The following is a 17,487-nucleotide window of genomic DNA, read 5'->3' as shown; positions in this document are numbered from 1 at the left end:
TCAAACGTGAGCCGACCTTTGAGTAAATACCTTCACAATCGGATAGTGCAGCTGGTCAGAGTTTTGTGCCAACAATGCCATTGACCTTATTGACCCTGGGAGGAGCACAGGGAGAAGAAATGCAGCAACACAACTGGATGCCTTCATCTGCCCCAGCTACAACAAAATATGTCTCTCCTGCATCGGTCTCTACAGCCAAAGCAGGTGGGGCAAACGTCCAACAGTTTGACCTCACCAGATGGGCAAGGTATAAATAATAAATTATTATAATGCCTTGATGTGGGTTATCTGTGAGAGGTCTAGTATTGTGGCCCTACTTTATTTATGTACCCCCATGATGTTATAGATTATTTATTGTGTAATGTTTTATTTCTGACTATCGGTCGAATAAAGGAAATTGAATTGAATTGAATTATTATAATATTTTTATTATTCACCCCCAAAGGCACACTCCTCCATTGTCTCCCGAGACAGATAACTAAAACTAAAAACCAATAACCGAAGATCATAAATAAAACATGGAAGTGAGGATTGATGGTTAGATAAGAAAACCTCAATGCAGCTGTTAATTAAGAGCTAATAAGGGGGGGGGGATACCAATTTTATCATCATCATATTCTCAATATCCCTTATTTCAAAGTAAATTTATATAAACCGCTATCAGCGCAAAGGTCCAAATATACAATACAAGCCTCATTTACCAGAACTAGCGAGATGCATGTAACTCTTGTTTTTCCCCCCTTTTCTGCACAATTTTCTTTCTGCTCATGTCCACGTCCAACCCTCACCAACAGATGATTGCGCAAGTCTGACAAGCTGCTTTTTAAAGCGTGCTGAAAATGTACAAGTCCACGCTTATGAAATAATTGTGAAACCAATTGGCTGGCTTGACAGCATAGTAATGAGCTCTACGTCAATTGAATCCTAATCACCTGGAAGCATAAGCTGTCTTCCCGTCTGCCAAAGTCCAAATGAGAGACAAAGAGTATGAAACTAAAATGAGAGAGACAAAAGGCACTTTACAGACAACCAATTGAAAATAACTTATTTGGGAACCGATATCACTTTTAGACAGCACACAGCTAACTACATGCAAAACAGGAGCCAGAAAGCAGCAAAAGAAAAAACTCTACACTTCACTAGCATAAAATACAGGGAACTTTTATTGACACAGATTCCATGCTAATAAATATCAAATTCTGCAACCCATGTTTGTTATAATATATAACATAAATCAGACACATTTCTATATTATTTAGTTTTGTTTTGTTTTGTTTTGTTACACTCAATGCAACATTTTGGTTAGGTTGTTTTTCAAAATATTTTAAAAATGAGAGTTCGGGAGAAATGTTCCGTATGGACCGTATGTATGTAAAGTGTTACGATATGGAAGCAACGCAGCTGCAAACTGATAGCTTGAAAACATCACATGATGGGAATGATGGGACTGACTGTGGGAAACAGTGGGACAGTCAGTTTGCGATGCACCAGAATTTGCTCAGAGTGTAATTTGAGACCTTCCTCTTGCGTTTGTACAGGAAGTCTTTGCCACTCGATGGAAAGAGTTTGAAGTGAACGGATATGTTTTCTGTAGTGCTGAAAAGTCAAAATAAAAGCATGTAAATAGACGTTTCTGTCTATCTCCTTTCCCTGCTAAGGAAGCAGGAGGGAGTGGGTGTGTACTTCCCACGCTGGGAAGTATCGCCTATCAAGACCTAGCCTGGATCCTGCGGGGATTGCAGCCAGGGAGGTCACCGGAGACTAAGCTGGGAGTCTGGGAGAGTTGCCAGCTTCTCCCGAAGAAGGCTTGATTTTCAATAGCAACCAGACAACAACCAGATGCTGACAGCAACCAGAGGCCACGTGTGAAGATTTTAAAGGGAGTTTTCTCCCGTCTTTAAAAGAAGAGAAGAAGAAGAAGAGTTTGGATTTGATATCCCGCCTTTCACTCCCTTTAAGGAGTCTCAAAGCGGCTAACATTCTCCTTTCCCTTCCTCCCCCACAACAAACACTCTGTGAGGTGAGTGGGGCTGAGAGACTTCAAAGAGGTATGACTGGCCCAAGGTCACCCAGCAGCTGCATGTGGAGGAGCGGAGACGCGAACCCGGTTCCCCAGATTACGAGACTACCGCTCTTAACCACTACACCACACTGGCTCACCACACTGAATTAGAAATTCCTATAAGAAAACAAAAACCAAGGCATTCAGGAATCTGAATGAACGACCAAGTTACAAAAGAAATGTTTTCAAGACCAGATACACACAGAACATAATTTCATCACAACCGCAGGGCATCTTTAGAAAATTCACACATATAGAGTAACAGCCATGTTTTTCAGATTTCAAGTCTTCTGTGGAAACTCCTTCACTTGAATAGCTTGCATGATGTAATGATGTGCCATAGTATAGTAATTTATTTAATATTTCACAAATATGGCACAATAAAAAAGCAGCCATCTGGTTTGCAGTTGTCCCTTGGTACTTGCCTGCAAATGGCTAGGTAATTTGTCCCCCCCTTGGAACATTCCTACATTCAAAGTAGAAATTCATTCATGCAGATTGGACACCCTGTACTGCTCTAGTATGAGAATCAATGAGACATTAGGGGTGGAAGGAATAGTGCAGGTTAAAGTGTCTCAAATATCTAGACTATGGAAATACTGAAAGTATCCTTCTGATTCACCAGTTAGGACCAGCAGATGCAACTAAAGAACAATTTTGCTAGCAGGGTTTGGCTAACCTACACTACCAGCTTTGCCTCGGGTGGCACAACAGGAAGTGTCATGGATTTGCAAGCCTTTCGCTAACCATGTACCCCACCACTCCAGGAGCATCAATGGCACATTGCCATGCAGTCTATGGTGGCACCAGATTGCCCACACCCTGCTTTGCAGAAGTTCTTCCTTAGAACAAAGTGTCCAGTGATATGAGAAATAAAGATTCAGGTAGGTAGTCATGTCGGTCAGACGCAGTCGAAATAAATTAAAAAATTGTCCAGTAGCACCTTAGAGACCAACTAAGTTTGTTCTGGGTATAAGCTTTTGTGTGCATGCACACTTCTTCAGTTACAGAAGTGTATCTGAAGAAGTGTGCATGCACATAAAAGCTTATAACCAGAACAAACTTAGTTGGTCTCTAAGGTGCTACTGGGCAATTTTTTAATATTTTTAATTATATGAGAAATAAAGATCCACATGGAGTTAGTTGGAAGTCAACTTTTCTTTTCTTTCTTTTCCTTTTTTCCTTTCTTTCTATTTTATTTTCTTTCTTTTTTTAAGGAGAATATAATGTTTATATTTTTGATTGAATTTACATTACTATGTTGGTATTTTTGTATTTTTGCTTTTGTATTTTTTCAGTTTCGGTAATGTTTGTTTTATTTGACGTTTGTTTGTATGATGCATAAGTATAAATAAAATATTTTTTTAAAAAAAGAACAAAGTGTCCTGGGTAAAGCCTCAGAGATCATATGGCCCACTGCTACACTGCCATAGCAAACACTATTTAAAGTTTAGCATTAAACTTCAAACACTATTTGCTCCCACTGTGGCAAAACCACAGCAGCCCAGGCATTCTTCAGGGCTGCCTCATCCACAATGCCTCACTCTAGAAGGACATTCCGTAGGGGCATTTATAAGAACAATGCTTCGGATGGGAGGCCCTGGAGAGCCTTGGCATACCCAAGCAGCTGTCAAAACAAAAACAAAAAAAGGATGGAGGTCAGCATGCAGGGTAGTGACATGGCTCTGTCTCTGTGGCAGAATGCCTTATGGCACATCTGTTTGCTGGGATGCAAGTTCCCATAAACTCCTGCAGGCCATCAGAGTTCCCCTGGTTTCCATTTCAGCTCCAGTGTTGAACTGCAAAAATTCCAATAGATACACATGGCCCTTTGGATTTCAGCCACTATTATTACAAAATTACCAGGAATGCTTCAAGCTGTATACTTTCTCTTATTAATAACAGGGGGGGGATTGGATCTCTTAAAGCACCTTTAATTCACAAGCCAATGAGATGACACAAGCATGACTATATCTACAGCTTTCTTAATCTTGACTTTGCCACTCCATCAGTTTTCAAAAGTTAAAATGCTGCATTTACATAAATACGTGCTTATGTTGATGCAAGAACGTTACGTTTATTTTCGCAACATGCTCATCAGCTAATTCACTATATAGCAAACAGATTGCAGTTGGTTTTTCTAAAATTGTGGCTTAGATTTCATTCTCTTGAGGCTATAAAGGGAAACTATAACAGAAGGAGTTTTTATGGTGTCCTTTTGTTGTTTCCTAGATAACAAAAAAATCATTTCTATTTAAACTCAACATTCCTGCAGTATGTGGAAATTTCACTTTAGGATATTTGTAATAATGTGAAATTTATAGAGCAGGAAGGACCAAATATCTTCCAGTCCAATTTTCTATAATCAGGATGATCTCAGATGATGCATTCTAACACAGTAGAACTATTCCACTTATCTATGATCATTTACAGATATAGGAAGAGTAAAACATAATTGCAGTGCTAGTAATTCAAATATTTCTCAGTTTCATTTATATTTTTATTTCACTTCCATCCCACTCTTTATCTTTCAGATAACTCAGAGCAGCTCCTAGTGGGTCTCTCATCCGGGTTCTGATCAAGTTCACATGGACTTTGCTTTCACATTCACTTTGCTTCAAGAATACCACAACAGAACTGAGCAAATCTCCACTATTGTTAATGAACACAGACACAGGGCCAAATCATAGTTTAGCACCACATAAACCAGCCATCAACGAGTCTTGGGTCACATACTCAGTCTTCCCAATATACACAGAGGTCCCCTTCTTATCCTGGATCTAAAGTAAACTGAATGCTTTGTGTTTGCCCTTCAGACCAGGACTGGAAACAAGAATCAAGCTGTGGCTGTCAATCAAGTTTGCTTTATGTCTGAAACTGGCAAAGGTAAAGGAGGAGTGTGATCCCATCCAGGACAGGTTGACTGCCCAATTCCTTGACTCCAGAACCACTCACCCGCAGCCCAAACACTACTTCCTCCTCCTGTCTTGATTTCCTCTTTTAATCAAACCACAGTTTGCCATTACTTCTGAACCATGGTTTGAGCAAGTCCTCCAAACCAGGGTTTCAAACCAAGAAGTAACCATGCATGGGAAGAGAAGAAGAAAGGAGAGCAGAGAGAGATGAAGACTGTGCCTCATTTCCAATTGTCTCAGTTCAGCTAATTCAATTCAGAGTCTATAGAGAAGCCTTCTACATAGCGAAGGAAGAGAAAAAGCATGTACACTTTCTCCTTAAAATCAAGCAGAAATAAATATACTGTACACTATACTCACTGACTATGCTGCACAATGCCACTTTTCTGATGCAACGGGGGTAGACAGTGTTGACTAACCAGCAGTTTCCCCCTCCTTACCTTTGCCAATTTCAGGCACAAAGCACTTAGCAAACCAACAGATGGTTCATTATCCAAATTCTGTTAGTCTTTGGGCAGCACTGGAATAGGCTGGACCCTGTGGGAGTGCCAATCCCAAACACAAAGAATGACAACAAAGGATAACTAGGCTGGAACACACTTCCCTTTGTATCTTCTGGCCTGAGTGCAGTTGCGGGGAGGAGAAGGAGAAAATGCACCTAAAACTCTACACAGACTCTTTTTTGCAGGACAAATTCTGCTTTCACACACAGGTGCTGCATTCGAATGGGACAAACAGAGGATTGTGCTGCATCGAAACAGTTTTCCATATTTTTTTCTTTTCTTTTGATGTTGAAAGAGAGAACAAGAAAATAGACATGAAAGCTCACTCCCTTCTATGCCATGATCCTTAAACTAAAACTAAACATAGTAACAAGTAGCAACTAGATCCAGAGAATGGACTGGGATCACCAGATACTATATCACTGCAGAAGCTAAGTGGATGTGGACCTCATAAGGAACTGGAATGGTTATGGCACAATCAAGCAATTCACTAAAATATTAAATACCATCTCAAAAACGGTATGTGCTGTCAGTCCTGATCAGTGGGACTGATGAATCGCATGTGAGGGCATGGTAGTATTAACTGCAAAATGTCTTCAAGTTGGCTCGTCTGAAACAAACCATAATTAACACTAACCCGTTTGTACGTCTGGAAAATAACAAACTGAAGTTGAGCAAAAAGAGGAAATGACTCCTCCTGAACTCTTTCTCCCAGCCATGAGGGAGGAATACAGGGAAGGAAAATGTGAGCACTGAAGGCTCCCTGTGGTGTGGTGTCCTGGTCATTCACATAGCACTTAACTATGGTTCACCGTGATACGAAAACATGGCTGCAGGTTTGTGGAAGAGCATGTGTATTTTATCCACCCCCATCGTTCAGCCCGGACACTGAGGTCCGGCGCTGAGGGCCTTCTGGCGGTTCCCTCACTGCAAGAAGCAAAGTTACAGGGAATCAAACAGAGGGCCTTCTCGGTAGTGGCGCCCACCCTGTGGAACGCCCTTCAGATGTCAAGAAAATAAACAACTATATGACTTTTAGAAGACATCTGAAGGCAACCCTGTTTAGGGAAGTTTTTAATGTTTGATGATTTATCGCTTTATTATTAATAATAATGTTCTGTTGGGAGCTGCCCAGAGTGGCTGGGGAAACCCAGCCAGATGGGTGGGATATAAAGAATATAGTAGTAGTAGTAGAAGGCTTCAGATTTAATCCCAGGCATCTCCAAGTAGAGCAGGGAGAGATTCCTCATTTGAAATTCTGAAGGGCTGCTGCCAGTCAGATTAGAAAAATACTGAGCTAGATGGACCAATAGTTTGATTCAGTACAAGGCAGCTTCCCATGTTCCTATTGCCATTGTGTTTAGAGCTAAAAATCATAAACAGGTTTGCCTGAGTAAGAAAGAGCATGTCATCCACATCAAACCAAAGAGAAAGCTACCCACTGGTACCTCTTCTGTTGTCTGTGAAAGGTCTCAGTAAACAGCCCTCCAAACGCATTATATTTCTTGTTATTTTAATTTCATAACAATCTCTTGATAGATAGATCTTCAGTGCATGAGGCTATTTTCTCTTGCTGCTTAGTTTCCACTGCTTTGGTGTCTCCTACACACACCATTAAATATGACCACATTTTACTGGATACCAGGATCGGACACCCACCACACCTCCCTTTCTGAACAGATTAAAATACTACCTGTTACCACAAACACATAACATCCCCTGGCACTAGTTGTTTTTTCTTCCTCAGCCATAGCACACTGAAACCTCCAAGGAGGCAGACTTTTGCATCACAGGAGCAAATAATCTCACATATTCAAGAACTCATTTCCAGTGGATTTTTTTTTTATTTTTAAAAAAAGACACAGAAGCTTATGAATTTCCAAAAAAGCACAGCAGTCACACCGACATCATAAACTGGCTTTGCAAAACCTGGAAAGAACGAAGTAGCTTCTCTTTTCTGATGAAAATATTCTCACAAATCCCATTATCATGCATGTCTAATCTTAATAAAGCACAGAGAAGCAAGACTGCAAATCACCTATCTATTTTTCCATTAGCAGAAAGCAAAAATATATACCCTCTTCACCTCAGTCAAGTGAGGATCCTAAATAGTTGCAGAACAAAAAATAGCAGAGTAACAGCCTGTGATATCTTTCTGCCAGGTACCTGCCACAGGTATACACACACACACACACACACACACACACACACATTTTTGTTTACATTTTTTTTCAGCTGGATGGGATTTTTTTTCTTTTAGGTATCTGCATTTATCCATATTGTTTTCAAAATGTATCTTTTGTTGTTTTCTGTATTTTTGGTTGTAGGGTGAGAAAGACAATTCATTAGATGACTGGCTGACTGAATGAATAAACTTGCTGTATTATAATAATAAAAATTATTTCCATTATTCCAAAATTTGATAAACTATGGTGCGTCTTTGGTCATGGTTGTAGGATCTTTCTGCCTACTTTTTGAAAAACTAACAAGATATTTCGCTGTTGGTTTTCCAAATTTTATTTAAAGATTCTGCCTCTGAAAGGAAATCATTCTCTCTGCCAAGATCTTCAAATAAATAAACAAGCCTTACTGTGAGAATCATTAGGAGACCTTTCAATTTAATTTGCTCTCTGGTAGTCAAATTTGTAGGTTATAATCAGGTCCTGTTTTCAAACAGCACTGAAAAATCACCTGCATGTTTCTTGATGTGATGTCCTAATTTGTTAAGGGAGGAAACTGACACACACACACACACACATTGTTGGATCACTTTAGAATGCATAACTATGAACAATAAACCATCAGAGGTGGTATGATGAAGCCATACCACCAATGGCAGGTGGTTGTTTAAAGTCACATAATCTAAGGTGATCCAACAGTGTATAACTGTTGTCAGGGGGCAGACTTCCTCAGAAGGCTTGCCAACACAAAGTTTGGAAAATTATCTTGAAATGACTTTGATATACAACAGAATCCAGTGGCAAATAATAAATATTGACTTACCTGACAAGAAATGTGTGCAGTCCAACATCAAAACTTCTGTAAAAAAAGAAGAAAGAAAATATTTTAATATGCAAGTGTACTATATTAGAAAGTGGAATCAAAAGCTTTTTAGAGACTAAGCAAAGGGGGGGGGGGGATTCAGGCTAATAAATGCAGAAGACCACAGAAGCAATCTTTTCAGAGAGGCGGGTGGGCACTTTCTGAGAAGAGTCCTATGAGTTCCACTTCCATCAACAAGAGGCGTTGCAGGTCTAATCAAGCACACAATACGGTATCCACTTCTGTACACTTCTGTGCAGAAAGAAGGATGGATTCAAATCAGGGGAAAGTGCAAAAAAGAACAATTGCAATGATTGCGATAAAGCAAATATTAGAAGAGGAAGCTGAAAAAACTCTATTTTTGTACCCTACAGATGTGAAAGGCCCTGCAATAGGATCCTGCCAGTGGGAGGGGTTTTTATCTCCCCTATATGCTGTGGGTCAAGTTTGACAGACGATCGGGGCAATCACCTGTCACAGTGACAACAGGTGACCTGTTTTGACGTACACAGCTTGAAATCTAACTGAGCTCTGGACCTTCTACCGGGAAGAAGAAGAGGAGTTTGGATTTGATATCCCGCTTTATCACTATCCTAAGGAGTCTCAAAGAGGCTAACAATCTCCTTTTCCCTTCCTCCCCCACAACAAACACTCTGTGAGGTGAGTGAGGTGTGAATGTTGCGTGATTGGTTCAACAGCACAAGATACATCATATGGGGACTTCTGGCAAGGCAAAATGGCGGGTGCCGCAGCAGCGAGCAGCTCCTGAAGCCAGCCGGAGCCAACTGCACTACCAGGCTGGCTCCGGGCTGCTGAGACTGCCGCTGCCGAGGGGGAACCAGGGATGCCCGGCACGTTAACTGGGGGAACCGCTGGCACACATCCCCCATGACCCAAACCGAGCCAGGAGCGAGAGCGCCCGATCACCTGACAGATGCCCATCGGCGCTCCAGGGCCAGTAAAAACCCTGGAGCCAATGAAGGAAGAAGGAGGAAAGGAGAAGGAGAAGGAAGAGAGAGAAAGAGGAAGGAGAAAAAAGAGGGGAGCTCCAACCTTGCCGCGCTGCTGCCACTGCCGCCGCCGCTGAAGAAGAGAGGTAGGAGAGCACCAGGAGGGCAAGGACACATGGCCAAGTCCAGGCTCAACCCAGGCCTACTCCATGGCAGATCTCCAAGAGATCAGGCCGGGGCCCAGAGAAAGGTCACATGACAGAAGAGACCCAGAAGAGAAGATACTTTTTCTCTTTTCAACTCCCCCCCCCCTCTATTTTCAAAAAAAAAAAAAAAGGGTCTCTGGATTCTTTGAAAAAAAATCTGGCAACCTTACCTTGGGGGTCCCTTTATGATTCTATGATTTTATTATCTAGTGCCCTGTTTTGTACTACAGCTCCCATCAGCCTGAGCCAACACAGCTGCAGTCCTAAACATCTGCAGGGCACCAGATTGGCAAAGCCTGCCCGAGAGGACACTTCACTCTTCTTGAGGGCTGTTGGCAGTTATTTCAAAAGCCTGCTGTTTCTCCTTAGCGTGCCACTTCCGCATTGGTATTCAGCACACAGTCGTACACAAATCCCCACATACAAAAATAAACCCAAAACCTGGGGGAGACTCAAATGCCCTCATGCAAAATGTCCACACTCTACTGGTAGCAATAACCCATTTGATTAAAACACACACACACACGTTGCCAAACAGCAAATAAAAATATACAGCCCTCTCCACCCTACTCTGAAATAGCAATAACATACACATCTGAAAGTCAAAGCATGTGCTAAACTGTGATTAGTTTGCATTTATGAGATGGCCGTAGGAAATGATGAGTCAGCTCTAACTGTGTCGCAGATGCCCTCAAGCCATTTCCCAACAGTTGCATTTCATCCATGCAATTCCTTATCACCACAGCCCCTTTTGAAAGTAGGCTTAGCAGCATTATTGCTGTATCGTGCAGCTCGTTAAGTGTAAGGTATGAACTATATTATGTTTATGATAGGCCAAGTTGTTAACTGGGAAACAAAACTGGCTTAGCCTCCACCAGGTCAAACGTGCCCTTCTTCAAATTTTGCGATGCAGTTCTCCAGTCAGAAAATGTATACAAAAATGCATTAATTAGGAGGGAAGTCTGTATAAAAATGAACATGAAAAAGTATGCAAAAATGAATTCTACCAGGGTAAGTTGCTTGCAGAAATGTGTATGTTAGTCCAAACTGCATATTTTAAAAATGTGTTTCTTGGGGTAAATTCACCCTTAAATAACAACTTTTCATAAGGACGAAAATTTTAAAAATGCACATTGCTGTAGAAATGTGGCGATCTACTCCCTTCCTCTGTGTGCCAGTTTCAGAAAGGCACCACTCTGACGTTGCCCGTCTTCTGATTTTCTGTGTGGTGGGAATATTCTGCCCCCCACCCCGCACACTGTCTTTAAATTAAAGGAAGGAACCCCAGCAGCTGAATCAAGTAAATATTTCAAACTAATTGAGGGCATTAGAATCCTGCTGACTCCTCCCCATAGAAGCAGGCTTTTCATTAAAGCCAGTTTTAATGTTGCAAAGCTCTTCCAAACCTAGCTGTTCCACATCCCGTTCCTCTTCAAAGAGTGGATGGTCCCTGAAGGTTCCTTTTGTCAAGCAGGCCTGGGTTTGAAAGAGACACCCGTGGTGCTGAGATATTCTAGTTTCAGGGGCTAAGTCCATCAGTGAGTAAGTGGCTGCTTTTGAAATCCAAACTTAGAAACTGAGAAACAGCCAAATATGCCAGCAAATTTGGAAAACTCAGCAGTGGCCAGAGGATTGGAGAAGATCAGTCTACATCCCAATCCCAAAGAAGGGCAGTGCCAAAGAATGCTCAAACTACCACACAATTGTACTCATTTCACATGCTAGCAAGGTTATGCTTAAAATTCTACAAGGCAGGCTTAAGCAGTATGTGGACCGAGAACTCCCAGAAGTGCAAGCTGGATTTCGAAGGGGCAGAGGAACCAGAGACCAAATTGCAAACATGCGCTTGATTATGGAGAAAGCTAGAGAGTTCCAGAAAGACATCTACTTCTGCTTCATTGACTATGCAAAAGCCTTTGACTGTGTTGACCACAGCAAACTATGGCAAGTTCTTAAAGAAATGGGAGTGCCTGATCACCTCATCTGTCTCCTGAGAAATCTCTATGTGGGACAAGAAGCCACAGTTAGAACTGAATATGGAACAACTGATTGGTTCAAAATTGGGAAAGGCGTACGGCAAGGCTGTATATTGTCTCCCTGCTTATTTAACTTATATGCAGAATTCATCATGCAAAAGGCTGGGCTGGATGAATCCCAAGCCGGAATTAAGATCGCCGGAAGAAATATCAACAACCTCAGATATGCAGATGACACAACCTTGATGGCAGAAAGTGAGGAGGAATTAAAGAACCTTTTAATGAGGGTGAAAGAGGAGAGCGCAAAATATGGTCTGAAGCTCAACATCAAAAAAACAAAGATCATGGCCACTGGTCCCATCAGCTCCTGGCAAATAGAAGGGGAGGAAATGGAGGCAGTGAGAGATTTTACTTTCTTGGGCTCCATGATCACTGCAGATGGTGACAGCAGTCACAAAATTAAAAGACGCCTGCTCCTTGGGAGAAAGGCGATGGCAAACCTAGACAACATCTTAAAAAGTAGAGACATCACCTTGCCAACAAAGGTCTGTATAGTAAAAGCCATGGTTTTCCCAGTAGTGATGTATGGAAGTGAGAGCTGGACCATAAAGAAGGCTGATCACCGAAGAATCGATGCTTTTGAATTATGGTGCTGGAGGAGACTCTTGAGAGTCCCATGGACTGCAAGAAGATCAAACGTATCCATTCTTAAGGAAATCAGCCCTGAGTGCTCACTGGAAGGACAGATCGTGAAGCTGAGGCTCCAATACTTTGGCCACCTCATGAGAAGAGAAGACTCCCTGGAAAAGACGCTGATGTTGGGAAAGACTGAGGGCACAAGGAGAAGGGGACGACAGAAGACGAGATGGTTGGACACTGTTCTCAAAGCTACAAACATGAGTCTGACCAAACTGCGAGAGGCGGTGGAAGACAGGAGTGCCTGGCATGCTTTGGTCCATGGGGTCACAAAGAGTCGGACACGACTAAACAACAACAACAACAGATCTAAGTAGCACACAAAACATCACCATGTTGCAGAAGATGCCACTGTCACACACAAAAACCAAAAACACTAGTCTTTCAGCTAGGCATATTCCTAAAATTGAAGAGTTGTGCACCACCACATAAGCCAAGTGAGGTGACTTGAAATTTATACCCTGTCTTTTCTCCAAGCAGTTCAAGGTAGTATATATGGTCCTGCCCTTTTTATCCTCAGAACAATTCTGTGAGATATGTTAGTCTGAGAGCTGCAGTGACTGGGCTAAAGCCCAGTGAGCTTCACAGTTGACTGGGGATTTTAATGTAAGTCCTTCAAATCCCATTCCAACACTTTAACCAGTAAAACACACTGGCACTATTTGTAAAAGAAAAAACAAAACTGCCCTGAATGGAATAAAGATTGAGAAACCACATTCAGCCAAACACTTCCCATTATGAGACTTGCAAGGTCTCCATAATGCCACTTTAATGGGTAAGTAATCAAGTGTTACAGACTAGCCATGAAATTCTGGCATAAGTGAAGTCTGCGGGATCCTTGCCCATTCATTCCAACGGGGCCAGAAACTCACGCCGTGGTTTTATTTGTTTTGGAAGGAAGGAGCAGTCCGTCCTAATACCACTCAAGTAGTACTAATGCAGATGGAATTCAACTGCTGGAACTTCAAAGAGGCCAACAGTACTCAGTCAATCAATCAGTGAGCAGTGTTGGCCAACAATATTTTTTAAAAGTTAAGCATAATCCCAGATACCGTATAAGAAAAGCAATAACAAACAAAACACAAAAGTGGTAACAAAAAACAACAATGCACCAGTTATCCACACATATGCACCTCAGATAAATAAGAAGAGCTTGAAGCCATTAGCACAGCAGGCAACAGCGCAAGCTATTAGCCACCAGCAAAAGCTGACATTAAAATGCCACATTTTTAGAAGCAGCCAGAAAGCAACTCCTTCTTCTATCAGTAGGGCATCCCAGGAGACTGATGCCGCAACTCTGCAACTCCCTGTTTGGCGTGGCCACCAGTTGAACTTCAGTTGGCAGGGGAACGTGGAGTAAAAGGGTACAGAATGGATGAGGAACATCAGGTATGGGGGTCAGATTCGGTTCTCCAGGCCTCACTACCCGGTCGTCGAAACTCTGCCCAGGTCACACCCCTTTTTCCAGGTTGTGCCCACTAACTGGTCCTGCTTCACCCCCTGTGTGCTTTTGAGTGGCTGAAATGTGTCCCTGAACTCTAATAAATGCCTACAGGGAAACCAGCAAGCAGGATTCGCACACAAGAGCCTTCTCTTCTGCTGTGGTTTCCCAAAACTGGTATTCAGAAGCCATCATGGCTAGTAGCTCTCAACAGCCTTCTCCTTCATGAATTTGTCTAATCCTCTTGTACAACCATCCAACTTGGTGGCCATCACTGCCTCCTGTGGGATCAAGTGCCATAGCTATGCACTACATAAAAAAGTACAGTGGTACCTCAGAAGTCGAACAGAGTCGAACAGACAGGGAGGTGAGGCACCGGGGGATCAGGACCGGCCATTACCCTGTCAGAGATAAAAGGCTGCTGGACCCTGCCCCAGGTTGCGGGAGCAACATTGCTGCTTGCTGGAACCTGCCTGAGACCTTGTGCTCAACCTAGCCCAGTTTCCTGCCTTGGCCCTGTTGGACTGACTCCTTGCAGAATCCTTGGATTCGGGACCAGACCTGGACCGTGTGGCTCAGGTTAACCCCTGGGCCCAGCACAAAGCCCTATACAAATCCGGAGTGGAGTCCCTAAGGCGGTTGGGTGTTGCAACTCCTGCAACCAAGTTGGTGTCAAACATGTTTTCCTGTTTCCCTGTTTTCCTTTGGACCACACCAGTGAGGCCAAGAAGGAGGGTCTTGTCATCTGGGCAACGGAGAGGTCACTTCGGCTGCTAATGCTGTGGTTTGCCTTCATCCCTGGAGGTGCACCCTATTGTCTCTCAAGACAGAGGGATGCTAACAACAACAGAACTTGGACCAGGCAGTCCTTCAAACAGAGGACACGTGACTACTGTACATATAAGGAGTTTGGGAGACTGGATTTGGACCACAAGGATAGGCACATGAGATGCAGATGCACCACCAGAACTAGGCAGCAAAGCCAAAACATGTGAGAGAATCTGCTTAGCGAGGACTGATAGATGTTTTATGTAGGGTTGCAAGAATATGCATGCCATTTCCGAGGCTGTTTAAACTGATAGTTCATTCAGTTCCCCCAAGTAGGGACCATCTAGGCTTTTAAGTTTGGATTTCAAAAGCAGCCACTTACTCACTGATGGACTGAGCCCCTGAAACTAGAATATCTCAGCACCACGGGTGTCTCTTTCAAACCCAGGCCTGCTTGACAAAAGGAACCTTCAGGGACCATCCACTCTTTGAAGAGGAACGGGATGTGGAACAGCTAGGTTTGGAAGAGCTTTGCAACATGAAAACTGGCTTTAATGAAAAGCCTGCTCCTATGGGGAGGAGTCAGCAGGATTCTAATGCCCTCAATTAGTTTGAAATATTTACTTGATTCAGCTGCTTGCATTCCTTCCTTTAATTTAAAGACAGTGCGAGGGGTGGGGGGTGGAATATTCCCACCACACAGAAAATCAGAAGACGGGAAACGTCAGAGTGGTGCCTTTCTGAAACCGGCACACGGAGGAAGGGAGAAGGAAGTGTCAGCTTGTCTTTGCCCTCTCCTTTCCTTTCAAGCTTCAGCTGCTGAATAACTCCCAGGGGGGGTAAAGAAATGGCTGTTTGGTTAGCTATCAGGGAACGAAGACGGCTGCAGATGGGATGCAAGTCAGAATTAGGTGTGCTGTGCAAAGCAAATCGTGCCAGGCACTGCAACCCTCACATTAGCAGAATGTTAGAAGGGTTAAGGTGCTTATCTTCCACCTTTTGCAAAGCATTCTTAAAATAGGTCTAGAGCAACACAGCCCCAGTGCTGATGCAGCAAAACAAAATCCTCTGCTACTTTCCACAGGATTAGCAATTATTCCTTTACTATGGGGTGGTGGGATCATTTGCCATGGTATGGGGACGCTGAGGCCTGTCTGCACTCAGCTATACAGTTGCACATATAATGTTTTAAGTGTGATTTAAGCACATTATACAAACGTGACACTAGATGGTGATGGTGAGCTTATGGAAAATTCAATATATTTTTCAAAACTTTTCTTTTTTTAAAAAAAGCGTTTTTAAAATATGTGTCTACATTCCACTTCTATCTGGTTTTTGGAAATACACCTTCAATGTCATAGTTCAGTCAGTTGTGCATAAGACTTAATCTTAGGGTCGTGGGTTTGCGACCCTCATTGGACAAAAGACTCCTGCATTGCAGAGGGTTGGACTAGATGGCCCTTGTGGTCCCTTCCAACTCTACAATTTTATGATACTACGCAGTGCTTTTTTTCTAGAAAAATAGGGCACGGGTGTCAAACACAAGGCCCGCGGGCCGAATCCGGCCTGCCAGACCTCGTCATGTGGCCCATGTAGCCGCCGGCGGCCGCCAGCCTTCACCTTTTATTCTCGCTTTTTTTTTTTTTACACAAGAAAGCCGCCTCTTCAGCGCATGCGCGGCAGCCTACAAGCCAGAGAACGTCTGCCCTCTAGCAGCGCCGGCCATTCTACACAGGAAACCTCCACTTTACATGTCCTTTACATAGTCCTACAGATACAACTGGCCCTTTGAGGGTGACCAAACTGCTGATGCGGCCCCCGATGAATTTGAGTTTGACACCCCTGCTGTAGGGTCTTCAAGGAGAGCTGCAGATTAACCACTGTGCATAGCTGATGCCTGAAAATAAGGTAGCAACACAGGGGATTGACTGCGCATGTGAAAAAGTGTCAACTGCTAATTGGTTAGTGGCTGAAACGAGGCTTTACGGCTGTGTAACAAAGGGGTGAGTATGATAAAGTTTACACTGCTGTATCTATGCTTGTATTGCCTTTGTATCCTTTGTAGTGACTTCCGCATTGGGGTTGCCACTTTGCACATGCAAAATAAATGTTTACTTATATATTACCATGTTGTTATTGACCTCCAGCAAGGGAACCACTACAGAAGAAGCTACAAACAAAAACTGGGTTGATGTGGCTGACTTTTTTGGGTTAAGAATTTCTGAGCTAAGGAGGGGTATGTGTTGGTGCTCAAGTTCTTATTTTTCTCCACTGGCTAGAGGGTGGGGGTATAAGGGGGTTTTTTTTGTTACCGTGCTGCCAATATTGTTATTGCTGTTGGCAGGGTACGGTTTTACACACACACACGAGTATGCTATGTTAACATTTCTACTACTTTTCTTTTCTATTCTATAATGCAATTATGTATATGTTCCTCAGTGTAAGTCACCTGAAGACCTACAACTAATAAGTTCAATAAATAAATAAATAAATGTTTTTGCCTAGCTTGAGTGTACCACTGAAATCTGAAATTGCCTGTCAAGATGTGTCTGACAGGGAGAGGAGAAACTAGACTACTGTACATACATTTGCCACTGGTTCTTTCCACCACTGACATGTGGCCCTTGGAAGATTGCCCAGAGGGGAATATGGCTCTCAGGCCATTGCACTAGATATACTCTACCTGCTTCAGTTCAAACCCAAGCACCAGCACAACTACAAACTTCCATCAGTTCCCCTTTTGTTTGTATTCAGAATCAGTGACAAAGGTCCCCACATACCTGCAAGAATTGCAATCCCAACATGCTCCCCACTCCCGTGAAGAGGATCCCTGTCCAAACTGATTGCAGTTGAGCATCGAAATGTGAAGCTACTCAGAGCCAAAACAGCAATGCAAACGCCTTCCAATTTATTAAACACTTCTGCCTC

General features: G+C 42.9%; 1 protein-coding gene across 8 annotated transcripts in view; it reads right to left on the bottom strand.

Annotated features, from left to right (window-relative positions):
- HHAT (hedgehog acyltransferase) overlaps positions 1 to 17,487 on the bottom strand; it is a 168,593-nt gene that overhangs the window by 100,630 nt on the left and 50,476 nt on the right. For all 8 annotated transcript variants that reach the window (XM_083433097.1, XM_083433101.1, XM_083433096.1 and 5 more), the window contains one exon: positions 8,484 to 8,519. In XM_083433097.1, coding sequence (XP_083289223.1) covers positions 8,484 to 8,519 — 36 coding nt within the window. The remainder of the gene's footprint in view (positions 1 to 8,483; positions 8,520 to 17,487) is intronic.

This window comes from Podarcis tiliguerta (genome assembly GCF_965153285.1).
Source record: "Podarcis tiliguerta genome assembly, chromosome: 3".
NCBI classification, from domain to species: Eukaryota; Metazoa; Chordata; class Lepidosauria; order Squamata; family Lacertidae; genus Podarcis; species Podarcis tiliguerta.
The sequence above is the reverse complement of the archived record's forward strand: the minus strand, read 5'-3'. Positions and strand labels throughout refer to the sequence as shown.